At 43.1% G+C, this 25,347-nt stretch overlaps 5 protein-coding genes across 5 annotated transcripts; 3 read left to right on the top strand and 2 right to left on the bottom strand.

The window, feature by feature from the left end:
- The first annotated feature begins 196 nt into the window (after positions 1-196).
- On the top strand, positions 197-6,209 carry LOC113032915 (transmembrane protein 119a). The gene is made up of 2 exons (XM_026186049.1): positions 197-948; positions 2,828-6,209. The coding sequence occupies exon 2, from the start codon at positions 2,842-2,844 to the stop codon at positions 3,601-3,603; it is 762 nt and encodes a 253-aa protein (XP_026041834.1). The 5' UTR covers positions 197-948; positions 2,828-2,841; the 3' UTR covers positions 3,604-6,209.
- A 634-nt stretch (positions 6,210-6,843) lies between these two features.
- Positions 6,844-9,272, top strand: tmem119a (transmembrane protein 119a). Its single transcript, XM_026187022.1, has 2 exons — positions 6,844-7,410; positions 7,902-9,272. Exon 2 carries the CDS (start codon positions 7,908-7,910, stop codon positions 9,270-9,272), a length of 1,365 nt encoding a protein of 454 aa, XP_026042807.1. The 5' UTR covers positions 6,844-7,410; positions 7,902-7,907.
- A 27-nt stretch (positions 9,273-9,299) lies between these two features.
- On the bottom strand, positions 9,300-11,958 carry iscua (iron-sulfur cluster assembly enzyme a). Its single transcript, XM_026187162.1, has 5 exons — positions 11,782-11,958; positions 11,523-11,636; positions 11,332-11,442; positions 11,148-11,226; positions 9,300-9,858 (listed from the first exon to the last, which is right to left on the bottom strand). The coding sequence occupies exons 1-5, from the start codon at positions 11,881-11,883 to the stop codon at positions 9,770-9,772; spliced, it is 495 nt and encodes a 164-aa protein (XP_026042947.1). The 5' UTR covers positions 11,884-11,958; the 3' UTR covers positions 9,300-9,769.
- Positions 11,959-12,032: 74 nt separating this feature from the next.
- sart3 (spliceosome associated factor 3, U4/U6 recycling protein) lies at positions 12,033-22,280 on the top strand. The gene is made up of 19 exons (XM_026187160.1): positions 12,033-12,304; positions 13,464-13,590; positions 13,682-13,786; positions 13,871-14,055; positions 14,316-14,421; positions 14,778-14,902; positions 15,000-15,155; positions 15,272-15,410; positions 16,370-16,477; positions 16,591-16,668; positions 16,755-16,813; positions 17,147-17,256; positions 18,559-18,671; positions 18,779-18,855; positions 18,935-19,106; positions 19,201-19,661; positions 19,882-20,034; positions 20,150-20,337; positions 20,456-22,280. Exons 1-19 carry the CDS (start codon positions 12,104-12,106, stop codon positions 20,640-20,642), a joined length of 2,850 nt encoding a protein of 949 aa, XP_026042945.1. The 5' UTR covers positions 12,033-12,103; the 3' UTR covers positions 20,643-22,280.
- A 127-nt stretch (positions 22,281-22,407) lies between these two features.
- Positions 22,408-25,073, bottom strand: ficd (FIC domain protein adenylyltransferase). Its single transcript, XM_026187161.1, has 2 exons — positions 24,476-25,073; positions 22,408-23,942 (listed from the first exon to the last, which is right to left on the bottom strand). Exons 1-2 carry the CDS (start codon positions 24,744-24,746, stop codon positions 22,861-22,863), a joined length of 1,353 nt encoding a protein of 450 aa, XP_026042946.1. The 5' UTR covers positions 24,747-25,073; the 3' UTR covers positions 22,408-22,860.
- Between the last annotated feature and the right edge of the window lie 274 nt (positions 25,074-25,347).

The following is a 25,347-nucleotide window of genomic DNA, read 5'->3' as shown; positions in this document are numbered from 1 at the left end:
AGAAAACTGAAAGATTTCCAGAAAATGGCCTTCAGAAAGTATTTTTTCAGACCACTATAAGAAAGGTTTGGCTCCCTGGAAAGAAAAAAAAACTATAATTGACACTTTTACGCAGTACTGTGTAACAAGACGAGAAACACGAGCACCCTTAAATAAATGCCCTGCAAGTTAAACAGTTATCCAGTGCTCCTAAAAGTCCATTTAGTTCATATATTTGCTCTGTACATGTGTTTCAGGATGAAAAGAGTGCTTTCTCCCTGTACTGGTCTTGTATGCCCTGCAGAGACAGGCTGTAATCAGCAGGAACGTAATTAGAGAGTATTCAGTGCAGGCCAAAAAAAAGTTGTGGAACTCGCCCCACCAAGAATAGAAAACCCTTTTCCGAAGAACTTGGGACTAACATGCACCAACTGCAACATATTTGTTTTAAAGATAAACACTGAGGCTAAGGTTGTATCTGTCAGTCAGACTGTGAATGGACGAGCACATACTGTGGCAAATTAGCCTTTCGTTGCAAATAAAGACTGTTTCTATTTGTAGAGCATCCCGCGTATCTTTTGTCCTGTTAGTGTGAAGTATCACCATGCTCAGATCAAATGTTTCTCAAAAAAACATATGTATGATAAAAAAATCTGGTCCCACATGGCCGGCTACATGAACTTACCAAGAGTTAGGCTGTTGGAGGATAGAAAGTTCAGAAAGAAAAAGAGGGAGGAGAACCTGAAGATGGAGGGCTGGACATGAGTTTGAGGTGAGGATACTTTTAAGAGCTCAGTAAAACAACAAGTCGGCACAAGTCAGCAGGGAGGGCGAATCCTCGGAAACGGTCTTCCACTCTTACTTTCTCGTCTGTCCGTCTTGTCTTGTCTCCCCCTTTTCCTCCCTCTTTCTGCAGTCTTACTCACTGCTTTGTGCTGCACAGAAGAGAAGCCGAGGCTAGCACATCCTGTAAGTATACATTTGACATTTGTAGTGAAATTAAGTTCAAGGTTAAAGAGAAGCCAAATATTTTCAGGATGTTTGACCTTTCATACGTTGTACTTTTATACATTCGTTTCACGAGTGGCAAATAGTGATGAAGAAATAAATGAAGTCTGAATGTTTGTGCAAAAGTACATTCGGTTCAACTATTTTATGTCAGAGATTCAAATGTTGCAAACTTTTCCCATAATCCAACTGTAAATCATGTGATGCATCACTACAGATTCAACTATGCTGATAATCTTGTGCTATAATTTACTCACTGCAAGGGAAAACCGCTCAACATGCAACTGTAATAGTCGTAATATTGCAGCAAAAGTTAAAGGGATCGTTGGTACAGTTCTTAAATACTTCTGTAGTTTTGAATGCACGACTTATTTAAGGATTATTTACTTCTGAATACTTCCTTAAAAAAAAGATCTAAATGTCTAACCTTGAATCTGCACCGTGTACCAGGTAGCCACAATTGTATGTCAAGAAATATTTGAGATGGTCTAACATTTGTTTAGTAAGTTGCTGCACACTGGGTCATCAGGCTGAATGTGAGATAGGTATATGTGTAAAATATGGCTCTGCACGTTCAAAGTTTTTCATGTAATTAAGTTTATAAAAGCTTTAAAGTGTCACAAATTAGAAGGCTTTGAGCTGAAGGTAAGGGCGACCCTCTAGTGAAATACAGGAAATGTAATTTTAGCTGTAATTATGGGGACTTAAGGGGCAGGGCCATCCTAGAGCTGTACATTCAAGGATGGAGACCCAGCCCGCCATCTGGTGCAGCACAGTACATGCTGTATGTTTGACCACACTGGGAAGGGGAGCTTGTCTTTACAGCTTAGCACTGTGTAATTACAGACTGGGTTAAAGAGTTAAACAGGTTTGCAGAGCTAACAGACTCACTGGTTTCGGTTAAATCTTCTCAGTGAGAGGAAGCCAAAAACAAAAAGGATGGAGAAATGTAACACTGAGCAAGCTAGGAGGTTTCATTCAGTCGTGGTGTAAATGCAGCTTTTCCTGGAAGCAGAAATATCCTCAGTGAGACTGTGCTGCTGTGGGCTGGTGAACAGCAGCTGCTGCCCAGCGTAAATATAGAGGCGAGAGCCGCAGGTCTCCCACGCCTCTGTGCTCGCTTTAGAATACAGTTTCCTCCTGGCTTTGGTGTGGTGGATGGGTGGCCTCCCTCTGCTTTACAAATTATAAGGCCTCCAGCTCCAAACTCACTGTCTCCACCCCGAGTAAGTAATGGCTACTCTGCTGTCTGCTAAAATAGATCTGGTGCAGGAGAGAGAGAGGCAGCAAATGAAAAACCCGGGTCAAGATGGATACCAGTCACACTTGAGATGTGATACGGTAAATATTTAGGGTGAGTGAGGAGCTTAAGATAAAGAGTAGCAACAGTTAGTGAGGCTTTTGTCCTACCAGCACCTGAAAACCAGGAGTCACTGCAACAGGCTGCTGGTCTTAAGGGAAACAGTCAGACCACATTAAAACTAAAGCTATTACATTTTATGTCTTCCTAATGTGTGAGGATGAAACCAACAAGATTTAGAGCTGTTTTAGAGGAGCTGTTGGGCACATTGTCATCCATCAGAATGAAGCCAAGCTTTAAAAATAAAATAGCCAACAGAGCACTACACGTGTGCACAACACTTGCCAACAGAGACAGTACAACCAGAAACGTGCACGTCATAAATCTTACCCAAGACAGGACCACATGCCTTCTGATCAGATATTAAAGTTGAGAAAGGCAGTCCCAAATCTTTTCACCTAACAATCAACGTTATTCTTTCAGTGACTTCGAGTCTATGTGCTGCCTGAAATTAAAAGCATCCTCTTGTTGTTTCTGCAGGACTCAAAGAGAAGATGAAGTCTCACTTGGTGTTTCAGGTCTCCTGTGTGACCCTGCTCTCGCTGTGCTGCTCTGTGTGTCACGCCACACCTCTGTTCTACAACATATCCATGGACGGCAGCGGAGATGAAGCCGAGCTGGAGCTCCTTTTCCCGGTGTCTTTCTCCACCCGCGCGCCTGTTCACGTTACCGCCGCTACCGGGGGTCCCACTCTCACCAACACCATAACCACCACCATGATCCGTCTGAAGGACTACGTCCTGACCCGAGTAGTGGACTTCCTGCAGGAGAACATGCTCATCATCATCGTGGTGACCTCTCTTCTCATCGTCATGGTCTTCATCATCTGCTGTGCCTCTGCAATGAGTCACAAGCGCAAGCTGGAGGCATATAAGCCCCTACCTCATCCACCCAGGAAGTATACGGCCGATAAAGCCGGAGGACGCAAGGATTCAAGTGACCTGCAGGAGAAACCGTACGCCGTCGATCACGTCAAGAGGGTCCAGACTCAGAGCATGTCCTCCCCGAAGAACCTGCGGATGCCCTCCAAGGCGCTGGTGGGAGAGAGAGGGAGAGACGTCCGGTCATCACCTCGACAGGAGGTCAGAAAGGTCAGAGATACAGAGGCAGTGGAAAAGCGGAGAGAGGAACCAAAACACAAAGAGAAGGTGAAGCACAGGGAGGAGGTTCAGCAGAGCTCCAGTCCCAGCACCAGCTCCAGCTCTAGCTCCAGTCAGCCAGTCTGCACCTGCCATCTGAAAAAAGGCCACCACTAGGTCACAGTGGTGGGCTTTTTCTCGCTTTTTAAACAAGATCAGAAACGGGCAAAGGCAAAATGGGTCCTCAAAATGTGTTTTCATTAGAATAGCCTTACAGAGGGAAATAGGTCTAAATTTAAGTGAAGTCATGCCTCATGAAGAAAAATTACCCATCATTAAAGTCTAAGATCTAGATTTAAATATACAGTGAAGAGGATTATTACCCAAATCACTGGTTACTGAAAAGATTACAAATGGTACAGCTCAAATTGTTTGATTGATAAGCAGGCACGAGGAAAGATAGCAGCATACCGAGACCCTTTTAACGGCCACTTTGTCTTCATGTGCCGAAAACAACTTTAACTTGGCACGGCAAGCACAGGATTTTTCTTTTTCCTGTAATTACTGAAAAAAACATAACACCACTGTGCTACTGAGGCAGTAAAACTTTATATAATAAGTATTATTTTCCTGTGAATAACACTTTCAAAGGGAACTAAAATAAAGTATTATTCCACATACCTGTCCAAAGGAATCTCCTCATTATGTCCTGCTGGAGTGAAAACATCTGGATCTGTCATTTAGAGCAACACGTTCGGTGCTGTAAATAAGTCAAAGTGAAATGTCAGTAAACTTGACGTGATAAGTAGCAAAACTTTCTCTTTATATTTACAGTTATATTTACTTCATTTTGTTTGCATCGGGTTGTTAAGTTTCACATGATATCATATTTTATTTTAAAAACCTTTTAACTGTGTTATTTTTAGGTATCTGAACAAAGGCTGTATAAATTACCACAAATCTACTATGTGTACTGCATGTCATGGTAAAAAGAGATCACAGTGTGTTTCAGTTCTAAGGTTTCACGTATCAGGACATATTAAAGAATGATCAGGTCTTAAATTGAAAAACTGCAGACCAAAATGCAGAAGCAGAGTGTGAAACATTAAGTACGCTCCTTTTGCGGCGATAATCTGAAGTCATTGTTTTCTGAATGACTTTACGAGTCTCACGCGTCGTTGTGGAGGAAGTTTGGTCCATTCTTCTTTGCTGCAGTGGTTCAGTTCATTGAGGTTTGCGGGTATTTGGCCTGCAGCATTACAATCGAGCTGAGATCTGAAATTTGGCTGAACCATTGCAACAATCATTCTGTTGTAGATTCGATGTTGTGTTTGGGATCATTGTCCTGATGTATAACCAAATTTAGGCCAAGCGTAAGCTGTCAGACAGATGGTCTCACATTAGACTCAACAATACTTTGGTATGCAGAGGAGTTCATGGTGGACACAGTGGCTGCAACCAACGTGCTTGACAGCTGTTATGAAGTGTTTGTGCTGATATGCTGTGTTCAGTTTTCCCTAAACATGGCGCCGTGCACAGTGACCACACATGTCTGCTTTGGTCTTGTGGTTTAATCAGATGTAACTTAAACCTAAGCATCTCTACTGGCAACCCTTCCAAATAAGCCACATTTGTTAAGTCTTTTCTTTGATAATTGTTTTGTCATGAACTTTAACATTTAACATGCTAACTGAGGCCTGCACAGTCTGAGCTGTAGATCTTAGGGGCGTGGACCTTGTGGTGAATTTGCTGGGACATTTTCCACTTGTGAATTATATTTCTCACTGTAGAGTGATGGAGTTCAGTTTGTTTGGAAATGACCTTATGACCTTTCCCACACTGATGACTGTTGCTGATGTCTTTCATCCTCAGCATTGTGTCAACACACCTGAATACCACAGACCTACAAACCTCTGATTTTATAAAGGTGCTCACACCTGCCAATGATTAGTTAATCAATGATTAGTTAATCAAATGATTAGTTAATCAAATGCATTTGATCAGCAGTACCTGGCTATTAGTTACCCCCTTACTTCATAATGGAAGGGTGGACTTAGTTTCCACACACTGCTTCTGCGTTTCAGCTTAGTCTTTGTTAAATCAGTGACATGTTGTAATATGTCACAGGATGCTGTTCTGAACTGTCTTGAACTGAAAGAGGGTCACTTTCTTTGTACGATGACTGTACATATTTATTCGGCTAATACCTTTGACCTGCTCTCAATGGGCAAATGTATAAAAAAAGTAGGCAGTAGAAAACAAATGTTTAAGTTTTCCTTTTAAATAGTTAGTGCATTTATGTATACGATAAATTATGCTTTTTTATTTTAAGTGTAAACGTTTGAAATGTGAGTAGAAGGACAGACAGTTGGCATGTTTAGCTTACGTGTATAGGCTTGACAGATGCATATTTGTCTCTCTTATCTGATTTTCTTTGATTAAATTACTCTGTTCTGTTGTTAAGTTAATGACCTTGAGCATCTAATCTAAGCCTGAATTATGTGCCGATGCTTTTGTCATGCTGACATACTGTTTTCCGCCTAACCTCAGCCACAGTTGCTTTCTTTTTTGACACTTGAATTGTTTACAAAAAGACCGTTTTGTTTTGCTTATATTTAATAAAGCTATCAAAAAAGATGTCTCTGAGTGCCGTAAATGTAGCAGCGTACATGGCTGAAGCTACGCCAAATGAAGCACAGATACAACCCTGTGGAAACCTACAATTAGAAAAGGCGAGGAAGGTCTCGGAAAAACAAGAGGACAATCTCAACGTGCACATTATGTTCCACTTGGGAATCTGTAATTTTGACCTGCGTCCACACAGAAATCACTGGTAACTATTTTAAGGTAATTACCGAAATGCCAGATCTGTGATATCTGCTCTGTGATGATATAGGCTGTCTTCTCTTTTAACAGTTCAAACCCCTGATCTGCAAAAGAAAAAAAAAAACACTGCCAGAGCTTTCTGATTGGCCGGGATGAAGCCGCTGGCACCATCACCTCGCGGGACTGCAGAAGAAGGTACTCGAGCCTGGAGATGACGAGAGCCCCCTTTGTCCTTTGCTGGCAACTGTACAGAATTGTTTAATATTTCAATAGCAGTAATCCAGATACATACGGACCCTTTGGCACAAAACAGGAGCTCATGTATTGTTTATACAAATCCTGGGGACCCTGATTTGTTCCCATTAGAATTATGATAAAAAGTCGAATCCCTTTTGTTCCATATTTTGAGCAAGTAATGAAATATTGATGCTGTATGAACAGTGCAACTCTTTCAGTTGTGTATTTTAATATATCTTATTTCCAGTGTGACATGGATAAATCATGATGCCATCTGAAATCTGTTTTAAAAATGTAGAAAATTCATAAGAATGTTTTTTTAATCCTCAAACATAAAACTTCTTTCAGGTCTTAAGTAGGTCAAACTGCCAAAGATCAAACAGGACATGATAGCGCACCAGCTGAAAAGCAAGTGTAACCATGTGGTGGCTGAAACGTGAGCCCAGACAGAGCCTTACACCGGGCTCAGATTCCCTGCTCTTTTATCAATGAGGTGCTAAATAATTCGAGAAAATGCTAGCCCCTTACTTTCACTCTTCCTTCCAGAAAGATGCAAACCTTGTAGCACATCTTCACTAAAGTCACTAATAACCTCCACCTTAGCTGGGCTCCAACAAGAGAATATTTAGGACATCCTTTTTTTCATACCATTTTTTTTTCTGAATGTCTTTTGTATTTTCAGCTTGTTCATCATAAAACAGCTGACAAACAAAAGGACTTCTTGGTCAGTTCGGATGGAGAAGATGATCAAGAACAGGTAATAGAGCTCCTTAAGGCTGTCATTAAACTTTGATGAGCATCTGCCTGGAATTATCAGCAACGTCGGTTATCTTTAGAGGGACAGTCGATCACGTAGGGAGCATGGGAAAGCACCCCTGCCTGTCTCTTTGGAGGAGCAGATAATACACAGAAAGAAGAATGGTAAGTGAGGCAGCTTTCACTCTTTGGCATCACTTTATAACAAGTCACACCTTATCATGGGGTTTTAAGACGTAAGAAGTGGCTTTATAAATAGTTTTGGCAATTCCATGAATGGGTTTTACACTCTGCAGCTCTTTTCCATAAGGTCATTATATGTACCAGAGTGTGCTGGTGGAGTACTGGTATTAATAAATGGTTCATTAACCTTTAATAAAGCTGCTTTTGGCTGTTTCCTTATCCACACGGGATTACCACAGCAGGTGGCTCCACGTGTTTGTTTTGGCAGAGTTTCTATGTCAGATGCACTTCCTGATGCAGCCCCAGTGGAATTTGTCTGTCCTTCCTGGATCAAACCAGGGATCTTTCAGCTGCTTATTAACCGTTAATTAAGCCATATTATAACATTATACCCCTTCCTTTATAGAACTTTTAGAAGAACCATATCCTCTAAATTCATCTAACTTCTCATCTTTCCTGCATTATTCTTGCAGTGAGTCATGCTTTGGTGCAGATGTGGTGTCCTGCTGGCTCTCTGCATCTGTCCTCTAGCCTGCCTTGCAGTGTCTCCCTGTCCTACTGGGTGCTGCTGTCCAGGATTTCTGGTTCTGTGTGAGTCACTAGGCCTGAGGTCACTCCCTCGCTTGGTTCCTCTCAGTACCTCGGCTCTATCTGTGGCCAGAAACCAGCTCTGTAATGTGGACCACCAGCTCTGGCCCTTCTCTGGCCTCCAGGAGCTCAGCCTCAGTCACAATCTGCTAGCCCGCTTCCCTCGTGGCCTGCCTCCCAGCCTGGAGTCCCTGCAGCTGCAAGAAAACCGCATTACTTACATCACCTCAGGTGTCCTGAGGCAGCTGGGAAACCTCACTCACCTGGACTTAGAGGACAACCGTATTCGTGCCATCCAGCCCGGGGCACTTCAGGGTCTCCATAAGCTGCAGGTCCTGATGCTGAAGGGGAACAGGCTTACCAGTCTCCCCATGAGTCTTCCACCATCACTGACCCACTTAGATCTTTCAGAAAACTGCATCTCTGCCTTGGACCTGCCCTCACTGTCTGCCCTGGTCAACCTGCAGGTCCTGAAGATCAACAGCAACTGCCTGCGGTCAGTCCCAGAGAGCGCCTTTGACAGCCTGCCACGTCTCAGATCTGTGGACCTCACCAACAACCTGTGGGTGTGCGAGTGTGACATTCTGTATCTGTACCGCTGGCTGCTGAGCGGTAGGCTTAAGATGGCCACAGACATTGTGTGCACAGAGCCTGATCATCTCGCCCACCGTCTGCTTCTGAATCTCTCTGTCGTGGCCATCTGTCCTCGTGTCCTGAAGCCAAATGACAGGACACACGAACGTGACCTCAGCTCTGCACAGGCGAGGATGCTAACAGCGCAGCCAGCAGAGAAAATATCAAAACTAACCACTAATGGACTGCTTTCTGAAGCTCTAAACAGTAATCAAGACTCTTCCAAGACGCGTGTCTTGCACTACTCTTTAGAGACTCTTACCTATGAGGAGTGTTTATCCCTAAATAACAGTCAGTCAGTCAGCCCCTTCCATTTAAAGACTACTACTTCTCTCCCTGAGGAGGAACAGAGGTGCAGAGACAACATTACAGCTCGATACCCTCAGAGTAACGTAACCCTTGCTGAGGGGACACAGTTCTTGCTTTCCACACATAGAGATGCACTCGTGCCCACTCTCGTCCCACAGCTGTTCACTCAGCAGGCCTCTGCAGCGATAGTCTCTCTGCTCGTTGTGCTGTGTGTGTTAGTGGCTCTCGTAATGCTGGCAGTGCTGCTCGTGCTGAAAAAGGTGCTTGTGCGTCAGCAGAGGGTGGCTCCTGCTGATTCAGGATCAGCAGGATGACATTTACACACACACACAGACACTGAAGTCTTTTAATCTGTTTATTCACAGTAAGCAAAGCACCTCATACAAATTTTCTGAACTTTTTTTTGTATGTAAACTTTAACTGTTGACATTCTCATACCAAGTCTTTCATCTGGGACCTACATTGTCTCACAAGTGAGCCAGAAAGAGCCTCAAAGCCCAAAAAATAAAACTACAAACCCACATCCCTGCTTCATTAAAGATGTCTTTAATGCTATGTGTATTAAAGTGTTAAGCTTCACCATGAACCCATTGTTAATTAAACAATTCTGATTGTGTGATAAAAGCAAAGAATCCATAAACGCTATTAACACTTGAACAATATGGGACCCACACCTGTGGAGAATTCCCCAATGGATGCAAGATCTGATGCGATGTGATTACAGCGACCCGTCTGCACTGCTCTGGCACTAGGAGAGGCACAATATCCAACAATAGGATACATCTATTATTATAGTCAGTGAATAAAAACATTAATTGCTGGCTTTAACATGTTCCTCCTTGTCCTGTTGCTTTAGCCGGTAGTCTGACAGTGCTGCTTTTATGGCATCTTCTGCAAGCACTGACAAAAAAAGCAGATTTTAGAGCCACTATGAGCATAATTTGGAAAACAAAAAGCATTCAGTTCATGATAACTGGGTGATTTGATTTCATATCATCATTATGTAGGTGTGATTAATACAGTCATTCATTCTTCCATAGAGACGGGTTACACCATGAAGAGCTCGCCAATCTGTTGCATGGCTAAGACATAGAAACAGAGCTATTCACACCATCATCAGTTAACCTATAGATGTGGTCAGAAGTTTACACTTATCGTGGGGAGGACTGACATAGTATTAGGGGACTTTTAATGATTTCTTTGAACTGTTCTTCTGAATTTATTATGGACTTTCTCTGATTCTCACACAGGGTTAAAAGTATACACACGGGGTCTGGTAACTGTGTTTTTGTCAAAGTCTGGAAGAAGACCCAAACTGTCACCGTTAGATGAGAGTAAATTGGTTTAGATGTTCAGAAACAACTCAGGAACTGCTGAGGCTCAAGCCTGCTATGAACTCATCAAGCCATTAAAGATGTATGTAAAGATGGAAATACAACAGTTCAAAGAAACCATTAAAAGACCCAAATTACCATGAGATTCATGCCAATGATGAGTGAATGTAAACATCTGACCACAACTGTAACGTGTGTTTGGACTGTGGAAGGAAACCAGAGTACCCAGAGAGAGCCCACACTGTTGAGAGATATATTTATTGCACAGGAAACACCTGATCTGAAAGCATAAATGTATGTGCTTTCAAACAGAGCAAGAGAAAGAATTTGTTTCGGGGGGGAAAATGGTGTGCATGGTCCTGAAGCTATTTTGGAAACTTAACAGCACATTTTGATCTTAAGTGGGCTGGACCAGGGAAACTCCCCTTTGTTGTTGTAAAGCTGTTTAACTACATATTTAATCCCTGAGATAGCTTAATGTAAGAAAAAAAAACAAAAAACAGTTTGAATCATATTTCTCAGGTTTTCTACACAATTAGGAAATGCTGCCATATTGAATTAAAGAAATCAGTCAGCATGACCCTTTATGCTTAAATGGTAAGAAATTACTGTCTTTTTTTATTAACTGACCTAAAATACTTTGGTTTAGTATGAATGGCCACAGTGGAGATCCTTCTATTAGGAAAAGCTACAAAACTTGAAATGAAAATACAATTCACATTTTCCAAAGTCTTCCAGTGGGCCGGACTGAAGTTTTTGCTGGGTCGATTCTGCCCCCCAGACTTTATATTTGATATATGATATATATTCTGACACCCATGTCTTAAGAGGTGTTAATAACGACTGTGAACTTACTTGAGCAGTGAAGCTTGACTGGAGGAAGGCAGAGTTCTTTGGCAATGTCTGTGTTCTTGATCTTCAGAGCATCGTCAACCTGCAGGGTAAAAGCAGATTCATGAGATCCTTTACAATAAAGTGGAGAAAACAGCACTTTTAGGGTCCATTTGTTGGTTGCCTGTACTTTGGTAATTTAACATACCGACTTCCCCTTCACCCACTCTGTTGCTAGAGAACTGGAAGCAATGGCCGATCCGCAGCCAAATGTTTTGAACTTTGCATCGACGATCTTTCCATTTTCATCCACTTGGATCTGCAAACAGCACAGAGTCAAACATCGGAATTTCAAAGACATGACAATACATTGGTTTCTGCTGCTGGCTTCCAGCTTACCTGAAGTTTCATAACATCACCGCATGCCGGTGCACCCACCAATCCAGTCCCCACATTTTTGGAGTTTTTGTCCAGGGAGCCCACGTTTCTCGGGTTTTCATAGTGGTCCACAACCTTAGGGAGAGGTCACACTTATCAGAAAATATATATATCTCTGATCTGTTGGTGGGGCAGCTGACAGACAGGGCAGTGTTACCAGTGACAACAACAAAAAATGTCAGCTAACTCTAAGTAAGGTGACGCATTTTCACTCGTTTACCTTTTTGTGGTACAAGCAGACAGCGCTCAGCTCCGGTTTGAAAATCCCCCTGCTGAAAAACAGCAGCAAGGACGAGGAGCTTCGTAGGCAGACGTTCGCCATGTTTCCAGCACCAACTGCGAACGGAAATCAACGAGTGAACACGAGGAAGCACGAACGGCTTGTGTTGACAAACAAATGAGAGAAGAAGGTTTTACACAACCAGAGAGCGCCCACTAGCGGCCACGGGCGGGGTTAGACGGTGACCCGTGTTGACGGGCTCCGCCTCTCGTCGTCCCGCTGGCTGCTAGCAGGCTGTTACCAGGCAGATAGGCTTTCCAACATGGCAGCGTCAAGCAACGCAGAGCAAACGCAGTTGCAAGATATGGAGGAGGAAGATGCAGGGATGGAGGAGAGGGAGATGGAATCGGACGAAGAAGAGGAGGAAGGCATGGGAGTGGAAAATTCAGACGAAGACGAGGAGGACGATTCGTCGGAGGACGAGAAAGAAAATGAAGCCGAGATCCAGCGACTTGAGGAGCAGGTAATTAGCCAGCGTTAGCCGAGGGGCTAATGAGAATGAATGGGTGGTAAACACGGCCAGCCACAATCGGGTTGGCAGCATTAAAGCTGTGAACTCCTCCGTCATGACATGGTAGAGTAAAGGCAGAAAATATACGTGGCGTTGGTAGCTCTCGTTAACCAAAACATCTAAATATACAACCACGTCATTTATATAGCTGTCGTGATTAGCTGCCTTGCTAATGTGCGAGGCTAATAGTTCGCGTGCCTCGTATTCACACGCGCCTTTTTTGTTGCAGTCTCAGTCTACGGCGGGATCCCAGCGTTTAGTGTGGGTTAGAAAGAAAGTACAGTACAAACAAAAACAGTACACGCTGTGCTAACTTTAATGGGCGTCACGTGATCAGTGACCCCTTCACATAGCATTGAATCTGCTGTAGTCTTAAGTACGGAGAGTGCTTCTGCAGCGTCGCTGGTGTTGCGCTGAGTTGACTGTGTGGTAGGTGTAGCTCTCCTGCAACCTACAAATACACTCAAATATAGATCCAACTGCATGACTGTACACGAGTCCCTCTGCGAGCATCAGTGTGTGGTACTGCTGACTGTAGTGTGCTATATACAGAGATATGTTTTAAATATTCAGTCTCACTGCTGTAGCCCAAAAGTCTAACAGATCAAACTACAACCCACGAAACTACCTGAATTTTCAACCAACAACTCAACAAAATAGAAACATTTGCTCTCATGAAGGATTGGGTTTAGTTTATTTAGGATACACTGTGTGCAGGGTGCAGGGATTTGTTTGCATATAACAGATTTGTATTTTCACCAAAGAGATCTTGGCCTGCCAAAAAGCTTCATAAAAATATTTTTACATTCATAGAGAGATATTAAATAAGGTAACACACTTTTCCTACATGCAAACCAATTGTAGCTGTTTTATGTGTTCACCTAAGAATCAAAAGATCCCTGGTGCGATCCTGGGAGAGGTTGCGTCATGAAGGGTAAAAATTCGGCCAAATCAAATATGCGGAGCTACCTGCTGTGGCGACCTCTTGTGAATGCAAGAACAGCTTAAAGTAGATTTTACATGCCAACCGATTATGATTTTGTGCCTACAAAACCCCTGAAGTGCATTGTCACGTATCTCATTTCTTCTTCATCTTTGTGTAACTCCTCAGCTGTCCATCAACGCTTTCGACTACAACTGCCATGTGGATCTTATCAAGCTGCTAAAGCAAGAAGGGGAACTTTTCCGCCTGCGAAAGGCGAGGCAGAAGATGAGTGAGCTTTTCCCTCTCACTGAAGGTCGGTGCACGGCTAACATGCTTCTGGGGTTGGAGGAATAAGCGGCTCTGCATTATTTACAACTGAAACCTTGTTTTTTTTAATCCCCCAGAGATCTGGCTGGATTGGCTCAAGGATGAAATCCGTCTGACTGAGGAGGAGCCAAACCGAGAGAAAGTATATGAGCTGTTTGAGAGAGCTGTTAAAGACTATATCTGTGAGTGCGCAACACCATCGCCACCACCTTCCGGCCTGATGATTAGTAATTACACGATCCTAACATTTAACTTTACACACACAGGCCCCGATATCTGGCTTGAGTACGCACAGTACTCGATCGGCGGTATGGGCTCACCAGGCGGAATCGACAGGGTGAGATCCATCTTTGAGAGGGCGGTGACAGCAGTGGGGCTTCACATGACCAAGGGACAGATGGTGTGGGAGGCGTACAGAGAGTTTGAGAACGCCATCCTGTCCACAGTACAGGTTTGTGCGCCCGTCACTAGGACAGAGTTCATCATTCACACATAAGCTATATTTGTGTTTTTGTATTGATTGTGTACATATGCCATATTGTTTCAACCATTGTCTTAGAAATTAAAAGCTAGTGGAAATAATTTTGTTTCCATGTTAATGATGTCAAATATAACACTTCTTCAGTTCAGATTGCTGACTTGAATTCTTTCCATGTTTAACCGAATGGCTTGTGCTTTAACACCCATGTTCTCTGCTGGCTTTCCTCTCAGCCTCCCCCTGGCAGGATTCCCAGCCGTGAGGAACAAGAGATGCTGAAGACCCAGCTCGAGCGAATCCATACACTGTTTCGCCGACAGTTGGCCATCCCCTTAATGGGTAAGCATGACGTGTCTTCTGGCCAGACTGGTTGCTGTAAAATGAGACAGATTCCTGTTGCGAGAGCCATATGTCAGAAATTACCCAGTTTAAAGAAAATGATGACGCTGGCTTTTAGGATAAAATTAACGTATCAGAGTGACGAGTGCACTCCTCATTAGTTTACTGGAGAGGTAACCGGTTGTTTTGGTATCGTGTTGTTTTTCTCTGAGTGGAGAGCCGTGCCGTTTCTGAAACATTTGAATCTCTAAATTTAAATGAAGCAACAGATAAAGTAGAACATAAACTGAAAAATGACTATCGATGGTGTGATGTAAATGTAAAATCTGTGATAACTGTGCTCTGCTGCTTTGTAGACATGGAAGGCACCTACGCAGAATATGAGGAGTGGTCCGAACATGGCGTCCCTGAGACGGTTGTGCATCAGTACAAGAAAGCTGTGCAGCAGATGGAGAAGTGCAAACCGTTTGAGGAGGCACTGGTAATGCACTTTGCTAAATATGATGTCCATTCGTTCTCTGTAATGTTTTTAAATGATGTTGATCGTTTTTGTGAACGCTGCTGTTGTTTTGCTGCAGATGGTAGCAGAAACTCCCAAGTTAGCAGAATATCAGGCCTACATCGACTTTGAACTAAAGGAGGGCGACCCAGCACGGATCCAGATAACCTTTGAGCGTGCTCTGTCAGAGAACTGCCTGGTGCCAGACATGTGGGCCAAATACACCACATACCTCGTGAGTTGTTGGTCACACACACACCCCGTCTAATGTATAAAACCTTGCTGTTCATCTCGTTCTTTTTTCAGACTGTTTTAACCATTTTTAACTATTTTTCTTTCTGTGATCGTCAGGATCGTCAGCTGAAGTTCAAAGACTTGGTTCTCTCCACTCATGAACGTGCAGTCAGGAACTGCCCCTGGACCATGGGACTGTGGAAGAGCTACCTGCTTGCTCTGGAGAGGCACGGAGCCGACCATCAGACCGTGTCAGGTAAGAACACGAGCACAGCTCGAAGCTGTTCACACAAGAGCGCCCGCTGCTTTCAATATTGAAACTATTTGAACTCCTTTTTTTTTTTTTCCTTCATAACAAATACGACTGAAAAAGATTGATATGATTTTTCAGTGGAATTTAATTTGCGTTCATTCTGAATGGATGTGCATTGGTTTTAGAGACAAACTGATAATTGTTCTCATTATAAGTGATGATTTTGTTTATTTCATTTATTATAAACAGAATTTACAAGTATTTGTGGAAGCAATTACTAACACAGGATGAATATTAACTTAGTAATAATGAAACCACAAAGCAGAATAAACAAACTATGTTTGAGTTTAAAAAGATTGAGCTGTGTGACTAATGAAATGTGGAAAAATGTAACCTTTCTTAACCTTGCCTGACTTCCAAGTATGTAAGAGTTTAAAAAAAATGATTGGATGGACTTGGCTCCATCATTATAAGATCACGTAGGCCTGCACATTTTTGTGTTTATTTTTTCTTGGAAGTTGCTAAGGGAGACCAGTCCTTATCACATTTATATTAAATGTGATGACAAAAAGGCAAAATTAGTCCATAATATGGCCTGCTCCCTGAAAAATACAGCATATTTACGATGTGAGATGTGGAAATATTTTATTTTAACTTGCAGTATAGTTATTTCTTTGTTTTCTGAAAAAAACCTGACTATCCTAATCTGGTTTATTATGACTTTTATGGTTAATGTCTACCGCTGTAGCCCATAAAGAGTCATAAAACAGGCAATAGATGAAACCAAACACAACCCGAATTTTACCTTGATATTAAATCATTAGCATTATAAAGGATAATGAAAGACGTGTGCTTGTCTTTCATTCATTTTAAAACCACCTTGAATTTATTGAAAATACTAACGACCTTATGGAGAAATGTTGTCGTCTGATGTGTATTATTCTCTTTTGTCTTCCACGCAGACGTCTTTGAGAAGGCACTAAATGCAGGCTTCATTCAGGCTACCGATTACGTGGAAATTTGGCAGGCGTACCTCGACTACTTGAGGAGACGCGTGGATTTCAGTAAAGGTGAGAGCGGTTTCGTGTCATGAACATTTTGTATGTCAAAAAAAAACCAAAACACAACTCAAATAATTTATTTGATGATGTGTTACCTTGTGTTTTGTTTTTTTTTTTTGCAGAGTCCAGCAAAGAGTTAGAGGAGTTACGAGCAGCCTTCTCTCGATCTCTGGACTACATGAAACACGATGTCGAAGAGCGTAAGCAGACGGCACCGACATCTATTTTTGCTGTCTTCTTGTCCTGGTTTAGTTTTCACATTATTCACCTTCCTTTGTCACTATAGGGTTTGGTGAAAGTGGCGATCCTTCTTGTATCATCATGCAGATCTGGGCACGGATAGAGGTAAGCGGTGTTACTATGACAACCGTTTTCAGGAGCATGCAGTGTGTAGTAGTGTTGTTGGATTGTGGCGAGTAAATCAGTTAGCACAGTAGAATGAGCCAGGTCAAATCACGTAACAAAAGAAGTAAGCTTCTTTATTTAAATGAGGCCTTAAATAAAGAGTTAATATAGCTCCACAGCTTCCTACAGACATGTTTGAGTCACAGTAGAATCACTTGTAAAAATCACCTTTAGCCTCTTTGTAATGAGATGGAGGGTAAAGGCATTCTCACTGACAACTTGGATACAGGAGTTATTGTGTTTGTCATATAGATGTTTCCTTTTCCTTGTCAGGCACTTCACTGCAAGAACATGCAGAAGGCCAGAGAACTGTGGGACAGCATCATGACAAAAGGAAACGCCAAGTATGCCAACATGTGGCTCGAGTACTACAACCTGGAAAGGTCTGTGACTTTGTCTTTGTCTCTTCTTCATTTACTTCTAAGTAGTGCATTATACAATATATACACCCTACAATGTTGTGCAAAGGTCTCAAGCCCACCACTCATTTCTTTATATATTGCTACCAAGGAGACAGACTTTCTTGTAGTCATTTGTAAAGCAGTCTCCGGGTTCCTGAAGGTCTTTCAAAGACTCTCTTTGGACATTAGTGATGTGTCGGTCACGAACGAAACGGCTCTTAGAGCCGAGTCTTTGAAGTGAACGACGCAAGCCGTTATTGGGAGTCGTGGTTTTTTTTCCTTCTCTCACTTTATTACATTTTATGTGGAGTGAATAAATAAAAGTATATTTACGGTGGCCCCTAGAGACAAAGCACGTACAAACTCCAAAACACGTACAAAACACAACAGAAGTGCTCCAGGATGCTGGGCGCAGTGTTGAGGTTTTGTTATCTTGTGGCTACACAAGCCAGCAAGTACCAACGACCGTATTTGGTGTGTGGTAGTAACAGGTAAATGAACATTTTTTTAATTATTTGAATATATATGAGTGCCTGTGTATAAATACACAAACAATACACATATGCTTTCAATTGTGTAATTTAAGTGATCTAGTAGCTCTGCTTTGGAAGTTCAGGTAATGCTAGAAATGTGCTTTGGAGCTTGGACGTGCTTTGTCTCTAGGGGCCACCGTATATAATTATATATAAATATATCTAAATAAAACCACAGGTTTTTTTTTTTACACTAATAATTCCTTTTGTGCGTAATTTTATATTGTTGTCACTGTTGGACATTGGCTGCTTTCTCGCTCATTTTCAGTCCAGACTATTTAGCTGACCACATTCAGAAGAATGTCTTTTTGTTGTTGAGGCGTTATTTCAATCTATGAAAAGAACCAAATATAACACAATTAGAAAGTTACAAGGTAAGAATTTTGCACAGACAAACAAGGTGATTTCCAACCAGCTAGAACTTGGCATATCTCAACATGTGTGCCCTTAAAAAAAACAATGAAACTTGTCAAGTGGATGACAACAGAAAAAGTGTCGGGCTTAAAAAAACTATGCAGAGCAGATGAACAGTATCTGTTATTTACCGGCAGTTTGTCCAAATGTATTTGACTGCACATCGTTTCACAGTCAACATGTTGACTGCACACTCACAGTACACACATGCAGTACATGTCAGTGTAATTGGAATTTTCAGTGTGCGAGTTAGACGAGACATGCCTGACTGGGAAAAACTTTCTAACTAAAAAAATGGGTGTGCTTGATGGTTTTTGCTTTTTTTTTTAATCTTCAGGTCATACGGGGACTCGATTCACTGTCGAAAAGCTCTCCACAGAGCAGTTCAGTGCACCTCAGACTACCCGGAGCATGTATGTGAAGTCCTGCTCAGCTTTGAGAGAGTGGAAGGTGAGCCTCAAACTAAAAATGATTAGAAATTCATTATAAATCATTATTTTTAAGAAAAGGGAGAATTTGACACAGTATGGCTTTATACTACACGTTCCCACCTACAGGTTCTCTGGAGGACTGGGACTTCGCCGTGCAGAAGACAGAGACCCGGCTGAACAGGATTAATGAACAGCGAGCGAAGGTAGGAGCAGTACTGCACCGGCCAGGTGTATCGTTTGGCTGCCTTTGGCTAATGTTACCATGTTCTGACCATCTGTTAGGCAGCTGAGAAAGAAGCCAACCTGGCTCGGCAAGAGGACGAGAGAGCTGAGCAGCGGCGGAAAGCCAAGGTAGAAAAGAAGGCTCAGAAGAAGGTCCAGAAGGGAACGCGAGCTGGGGAGAAGAGGAAAGCAGAACAGGACGATTATCAAGATGAATGGAATGAGGACGCAGGTGAAATAGACTCCTTAGCTGATGGACTAATTCTTTTTTTTTTAACCAAAACTAAGTGTGATTCTAACTTTTTGTTTCTCTGTGACATAACAAGGTCCTAAAAGGCACCGAGGAAACGCTGACCAACCCACAGATGAGTACATGGAGACAGAGACTGGACTCTTTGGAAAGGCCACGCCCCCTGGATATAAGCCTGCTCCGCCTGCTACTAAAAAAGCCCCACAAGGAGCAGCAGCATCAGCTCCGTCTGCCCACAGGCAGAACGAAGACAACCCGGAGCTTCGAAATGACAACAGCAGCGTGTTCGTCAGCAATCTGGCGTACACCCTGGAGGAGCCAGAGGCGAAACTCAGGACGCTGTTTGAGACCTGTGGTCCAATCAAGCAGATTCGCCCCATCTTTACTGGTAAAGGAAGCTTCAGAGGCTACGGTTATATACAGTTTGAATCCCCAGTGTCAGTCCCTGAAGCCCTGAAGCTGGACCGACGGGACGTGGAGGGCAGGCCTGTGTTTGTGTCACCCTGTGTCGACAAAAACAAAAATCCTGACTTTAAGGTAAGCGTGGCTCAGTTCCTGCATTTGTGTTGAACTTAGACGCCTCATCATTTTTATTCATTTAATACAGCTATTAATGCCACTTCACCCAGTCCAAGATTATTATTGTAGGGGCTAAAATATTGTGAAGCACATAATTCAATTAGTTTTTCATCCAGCTTGGCTAACATGATTGGAGCATGCAGTGCAAAGTGATATCTTCACGCTTATGTCCTTGTAGGTGTTTAAATACAACACGATGATGGAGAAACACAAAATTTTCATCTCTGGACTGCCGTTCTCGTGCACTAAGGAGCAGCTGGCGGAAATCAGCAAAAATCACGGCACCGTCAAAGAAGTTCGTTTGGTCACGTATCGCTCAGGAAAACCCAAGGTGAGGAATAAAGAGCACAGCGGTGAGATGATGGAGCTAGTGATCGCTGCCTTCGACCCACACGCAGGGCGAAGTTGTTGGTGTGTTAACCCTCTTATGCTGTGTGGCTCTGCAGGGTCTGGCATATGTTGAGTTCGCAGATGAAACCCAGGCCTCTCAGGCAGTGCTGAAAATGGACGGCATAGAAGTGGAGGGCAACAAAATCTCTGTTGCTATAAGCAACCCTCCTCGCAGAAACACGATAGATAAGCCTGGGTCGAGCAGGCCCACGGGAGACGCCATGCCTCGCCAGGTGTACGGAGCGTAAGTTTCCCAAAATGTTTCTCCCACAAAATGTTTGCAATTGCTCTTCCCTGATTCCCAGATCTATATTGGTAATAAAGACAGGAAACAAATTTGACTGTTTTCCTTTTTTTCCCAGGAGAGGGAAAGGACGCACCCAGCTCTCCATGCTCCCTCGTTCCCTCCACCGACAATCCGTGCCCGCCGGGAAAGTGGAGAACGGGAGCGCTGCGGATGGAGAGCCAGCCAGCGCAGCAGGAAATGCAGCCGGAGAGCCGAAGCAGTTGTCAAATTCAGACTTTGCCAAGATGCTCCTCAACATGTGAGAAGACAGGCAAGAGCGTGACGACCGCCTTCACACTGAAAGCCATCTTGTGTCCTTACAAATGGATGTCCTTGATTAATTTTTTTTTCTTTTTCGTAACCGGTTACCTGATGTCCCTTTAATCCCGGTCATGCTCTCACCATCCGTTCTGCGAGGTTGCCTTAAATCCCCATCACGAGCCCTTTTCAAAGAGCGTTTCGGATTGTTTTTGATGGGTGTGTTTTGAAGATGGCAGCCAGGATGTTTTATTAAAAGTGTATCATATTTGTGTGTAAATATACTGTATCTAAAATTGTTGCAAGGTTTCCTTTTTTTGTTTTTCTCTTTTGTTGTTGTTGTTGTTGTGCACTGTAAGGGATTTTAACAGAAGCATATGGGAGAGTATTTTTTTAAATATTCAAAACAGCCAAACTTGTGAATGTTGTTTTAAATAGGTATATGCAAAAGTTTGGACGTGGTGTAATATAGTCGGTGTGTGTACATAATGTTGGATGTGCTAGTGGTGAAAAGACACTCTCCAGATGTTTTTAAGGAGCCGAAATAGTTTTATTTCCTGACCTTCTAGTACAGCTGATTCATTATTTTTTATGTAACATCATCACTGAGTCTCCGTCAACTACTGTACTAATGTCCAGTATTATTATGCTATAGAGACCTCTAAAGCTACCGTCAACAAAAAAACAAGACCTTTTAAGACGGTGTGAAAGCTGCTGTCCTGCAGCACACAGCTGATGCTTGAGTTAGTGTTCACAAATCTGTTTTAAGTAACCCTGCTTATATTTTTTATGTTTCCATGCGTGGCCCGTCTGTTCAGGTGGAGAACGTCAGTCACCTTTAAAGAGGAACGAAGGGTACCTGCCTGAAATTTAAGAGGGTGCACATAAGCAGGAAGCTGGTGATTCTGAAGTGCTTTGATGGCAGGAAACACCTGGCTTCACGTGGGCTTCGTGAGCCTGTAGTCACTCAGAAAGAAGAAAGGCTTTGTCCTTCAAGGCAGTTTTCAGTCATTAGTTTTGTCTACATTGGCAAATTTTTAATTGGCTTTCAGATTATTTGATCTTAACTCTTAGCGAAAATTACCACAGCAGATTATTTAGTAAAAAAAGAGTCACTTGCAGCACTCTAACATTTAATATTGAAAGAAGTAAAAAAAAAAAAAAAAGTGAATATAAACTCAAGCTGTTTTTATAAGTGCGGTTTGGTTTTCTTTAGTCGACGGCACTCTCTGGAAAAACAAGAGAATGGTCAGAATCTATGCAGTTCCCATTTCAGTAATCCCATGTTTCAGGGGGTCGATCAGCTGTCCACTTGTCTTGTTTTACACATTAATAAAATTCTGTTTGTGTACATGATACTCGGTAAACACGTTTAAAAAAAAAAAAAAAAAAAAAGGTCAGCATAGTTTGTGATGAATCTTAAGTTTTCAAAACATGTAATACAAGCTGTATGTATTGCTCTCACCGCAGTGGCCTAATTTAAAAAAAGGAGAAAAAAAAGTTGAAGTTGTAGAAGTCACCTTCTGTTTTGTCTATACTAAAAAGGTTGTATTATGTGCATTGCCGTTTGTATAATTTCTATAGTCAGTGTTTTACATTTGGAGTAGAGGTAAATAATAAAAGGCTATTTTTTGTTCGTTTAATCTCAGTATTTATTTTTGTGCTTTTTCACTTTCATTCTTTGAAATCATGTCATGTTTCTTTTCCCTCCCTTCTTTTCTGGTCTGAAACTTGTTTTAATAAAGTCATACAAATGATGCCCTACTTTGCTCATTGTAGACCACTTTTATTTTAAAATAAATAAGAAAATACAGGAAAGTGCATTACAGTGTCTGGAGACATCATCTTTACGTCAAAGAACTAAATGTTCACCGTGCACATCCGCAGTTGAAACGGAAGATTCAAGTCCGACAGAAATCTTGTTTTGTTTCCTGTTTCCTATGATAGAGAATTAAAACACCTAAACTCTCCCACAACACAACTTTTCCTTGCGTGGGAAAATTAAGGTGTGGTAAAGCAAACCTGACACGACAAAAAGCAAATTTCAGTTCACCTTCCTGAAGCAGGCTGATGAATTCAGCAGGCACAGAATCCAAACTGTGACGAGGGAATGATGGGTATGATGTGGACAAAGGAATTCGCATTTTATGATGAGCTCTAAAATGAAATGACATCTATGTTTGCATGCCAGTGTTGCCATGCTCCTGTATCCCTACCCTATGGTCAGTTGTGGAATGGGATGGTCTGCTTGCAGTCGAAACAGGTCTGGTCCTGGCCTGCTCCCGGCAGCCCCACGGCGTGCTCCGTAGTAGAAATCAACAACGTGTCCAAAGTTATTTCTGTACATTTGGCTATGAAGCGGATGAAGGGCCGCACATCACCCTCGTTGGCTGTGTCCAGAGCGGCGTAGTATTCAGCCCGTTGTTCCTTGCGGATAGTAATTGGTGGGTATCTCGCTTGCATGAGCACGAGGTTCATGAGCAGCCGCGACGTACGTCCGTTGCCGTCAACAAATGGGTGTATGTACACCAGTTTATAGTGGGCGAGTGCAGCATATTCCACGGGGTGAAGCTGCAGCGCCTCGTCGGAGTTGAGCCACTGAACGAGCTCCTGCATGTGTCTCTGCAGGTCCCGAGGGTGAGGAGGGATGTGGTGGCCCACAAACACCTGATTGGTGCGCAGCCTCCCTCCTTCCACGGGGTCTACGTAGCCGAGCACCCGCCGGTGGATCTCCAGGATGTCGTTGACGGTGATGGCTCCTGATCTGGACAACAGCGTCGTGTTGATGTACTTCATGGCCGCATCCACCCCGATCGCCTCGTTCTGCTCCTGCAGGCTCTTTCCGGGGACGGCGTAACGCGTCTCAATGATATGACGGATCTCTGACAGCGTGAGCGTGCTGCCTTCGATGGCCACGGTGTGGTAGATGTGGTGGTAGTAGGTCTCCTCCATCACTCGGCGGAATGCAGAGTTCCCTTTAGGAATGGACATAAGCTGGCGCACTTTACTGTCGATGATGCTGAAGTAACGCTGATCGATCTCTTCCACCAGGGGAAGGGTCCGGTCTCGGCTAACCAGAGCTCTCTCGTTGCACGGTGAGATGGCCAGGGCCTTGGTGTACAGGTGATCTGCCTGGACGACATCCTTCTCCTCCTCTAAAATGGTCCCCAGCTCCGTCAGGGCATCCACGAAGTCTGGGTTCATGCTAAGTGCATGCACCAGCAGCTTGTGAGCCTTCTCCCTCTTCCCAAGTTTCTTCATCTCCTGAGCCAACTGCAGTGCAGCTTTGGCCTCCAGCTCCATCTCTGCAATCACGACATGATTGACAGGGTGAGCAGTGAAGATGCAGTAAAACAGCAGGTCATGTCATGACAAAATATGAATAAATTCATTAATTAATTTAAAAAAAACGTTATTACACTTGGATGAACTAGAATTTTCAACAACTTCAGAAATCATTCAGGGAACTAATATTCAATTTAAAACACTGAAGCCGCAAATTTGTTATTTTTACATTTAGTTGTTGTGCTTCCTCTTTTTCCTTAACAGTTCGCTGGTCTTCACAGTTAGAAAACAGTGTGAAAATACCTACAATTTGCAGAGGATTTGGAGAATTACAAGCTGACGTCTTCACAATGTCATCATTCAGAAATCCCAACATACAGGAAAAACCAATACGACCAGAGCTTGAAAGCGATAAAGGGAACGCAGTTTTCTCTATAAATTTGTTAAATTAAGCCCTACATGAGTTCACACCGGCCTTCTTTCTCGACATATGGTTAATATTGTTCTGCATATGGCACTAAGCTGACCTCCACAGTAAATAACGTGAGTGTACCTTTGGTCGGCTTGGGCCTCTGAGGCAGCAGATCAAGAGCAGTGAAGGGGACGGTGAGGCTGGTGGACTGCACAGCTGGATGCTGCTGTGGACTTCCCCACAGCTGGCAGCGGAGCAGAGCGATGCCTCTCAGGGAGGCACAGCACTGATCCTCCACCCCAACCATGGGCATCAGGAGCGCCACGAGTGAGCCGAGGGCGATGCAAAGCAGCGGGCCCCATCCTCCTAGGACACGGGCGCTGTAGTAACTCCACACCTTCACAGCAGCCATGAGGACCCCTGGTTAAATCCTCCATCTTCTGGTGTAATGCCCCCCATCTAATTTCACTCCAGCATGGAGACCCGAAAGGTGGCGAACAGGAGGAAAACGAGCAGCATGGCAGCTGCCGCGAGAGATCAACTAAACGAGACAACTTTTAACGCCCGTAAGTTAGGAAGCAAGCTACCTTTAGCTACAAACGGAGGCTCTAAACCTTAAGCTAACTTAACGACCAAACGGCGGCTGGCTTTTTGTCAGAGTCGGAACAGCTGTACACATAATACACACATCTCCAACTTCCTTAGGCTCAACGTTTGAACATCCTCGAATATCATTGGTCCGAAGTGTATTGAAGGGCAGAGCCGATTGGGTGAAAATACAGCAATACAACTCTCGTTTCGTAGCCGTCCCTGATTGGCTGAGTCATGTAAACCTTTTCCCCGAGTTTTACCTTTCAGGGACAAGAGCGACATTATGTAATCAGTAGGTATCTAATGTAATCTAATTTATTTTTTAGTTATGGGGTATTTTAAACATGTAAAAGAAGAAACAAATCCTATTTAAAGCCCCTCTATTGCCAAAGATCAAGGCTGTAGAGAAATCTTGAAACACA

This window comes from Astatotilapia calliptera, chromosome 12 (assembly GCF_900246225.1).
Source record: "Astatotilapia calliptera chromosome 12, fAstCal1.2, whole genome shotgun sequence".
Taxonomy (NCBI): domain Eukaryota; kingdom Metazoa; phylum Chordata; class Actinopteri; order Cichliformes; family Cichlidae; genus Astatotilapia; species Astatotilapia calliptera.
Note: the sequence above shows the minus strand (reverse complement) of the source record. Positions and strands in the feature narration are given on the sequence as shown.

What these genes read in the sequence shown, in the direction of transcription:
- sart3 (XM_026187160.1), top strand. Translation starts at nt 12,104, where the DNA reads ATGGCAGCGTCAAGCAACGCAGAGCAAACGCAGTTGCAAGATATGGAG. An exon ending in CCAAATACACCACATACCTC is followed by an intron (nt 15,156 to 15,271) that starts GTGAGTTGTTGG and finishes TGTGATCGTCAG; the next exon opens with GATCGTCAGCTGAAGTTCAA. An exon ending in CCTCGCCAGGTGTACGGAGC is followed by an intron (nt 20,338 to 20,455) that starts GTAAGTTTCCCA and finishes TTTTTTTCCCAG; the next exon opens with GAGAGGGAAAGGACGCACCC.
- iscua (XM_026187162.1), bottom strand. Translation starts at nt 11,883, where the DNA reads ATGGCGAACGTCTGCCTACGAAGCTCCTCGTCCTTGCTGCTGTTTTTC. An exon ending in AGTGGGTGAAGGGGAAGTCG is followed by an intron (nt 11,227 to 11,331) that starts GTATGTTAAATT and finishes TTTACCCTGCAG; the next exon opens with GTTGACGATGCTCTGAAGAT. An exon ending in AGTCAAGCTTCACTGCTCAA is followed by an intron (nt 9,859 to 11,147) that starts GTAAGTTCACAG and finishes TTTTTTTGTCAG; the next exon opens with TGCTTGCAGAAGATGCCATA.
- ficd (XM_026187161.1), bottom strand. Translation starts at nt 24,746, where the DNA reads ATGGCTGCTGTGAAGGTGTGGAGTTACTACAGCGCCCGTGTCCTAGGA. An exon ending in GAGGCCCAAGCCGACCAAAG is followed by an intron (nt 23,943 to 24,475) that starts GTACACTCACGT and finishes TCGTGATTGCAG; the next exon opens with AGATGGAGCTGGAGGCCAAA.
- tmem119a (XM_026187022.1), top strand. Translation starts at nt 7,908, where the DNA reads ATGCTTTGGTGCAGATGTGGTGTCCTGCTGGCTCTCTGCATCTGTCCT.
- LOC113032915 (XM_026186049.1), top strand. Translation starts at nt 2,842, where the DNA reads ATGAAGTCTCACTTGGTGTTTCAGGTCTCCTGTGTGACCCTGCTCTCG.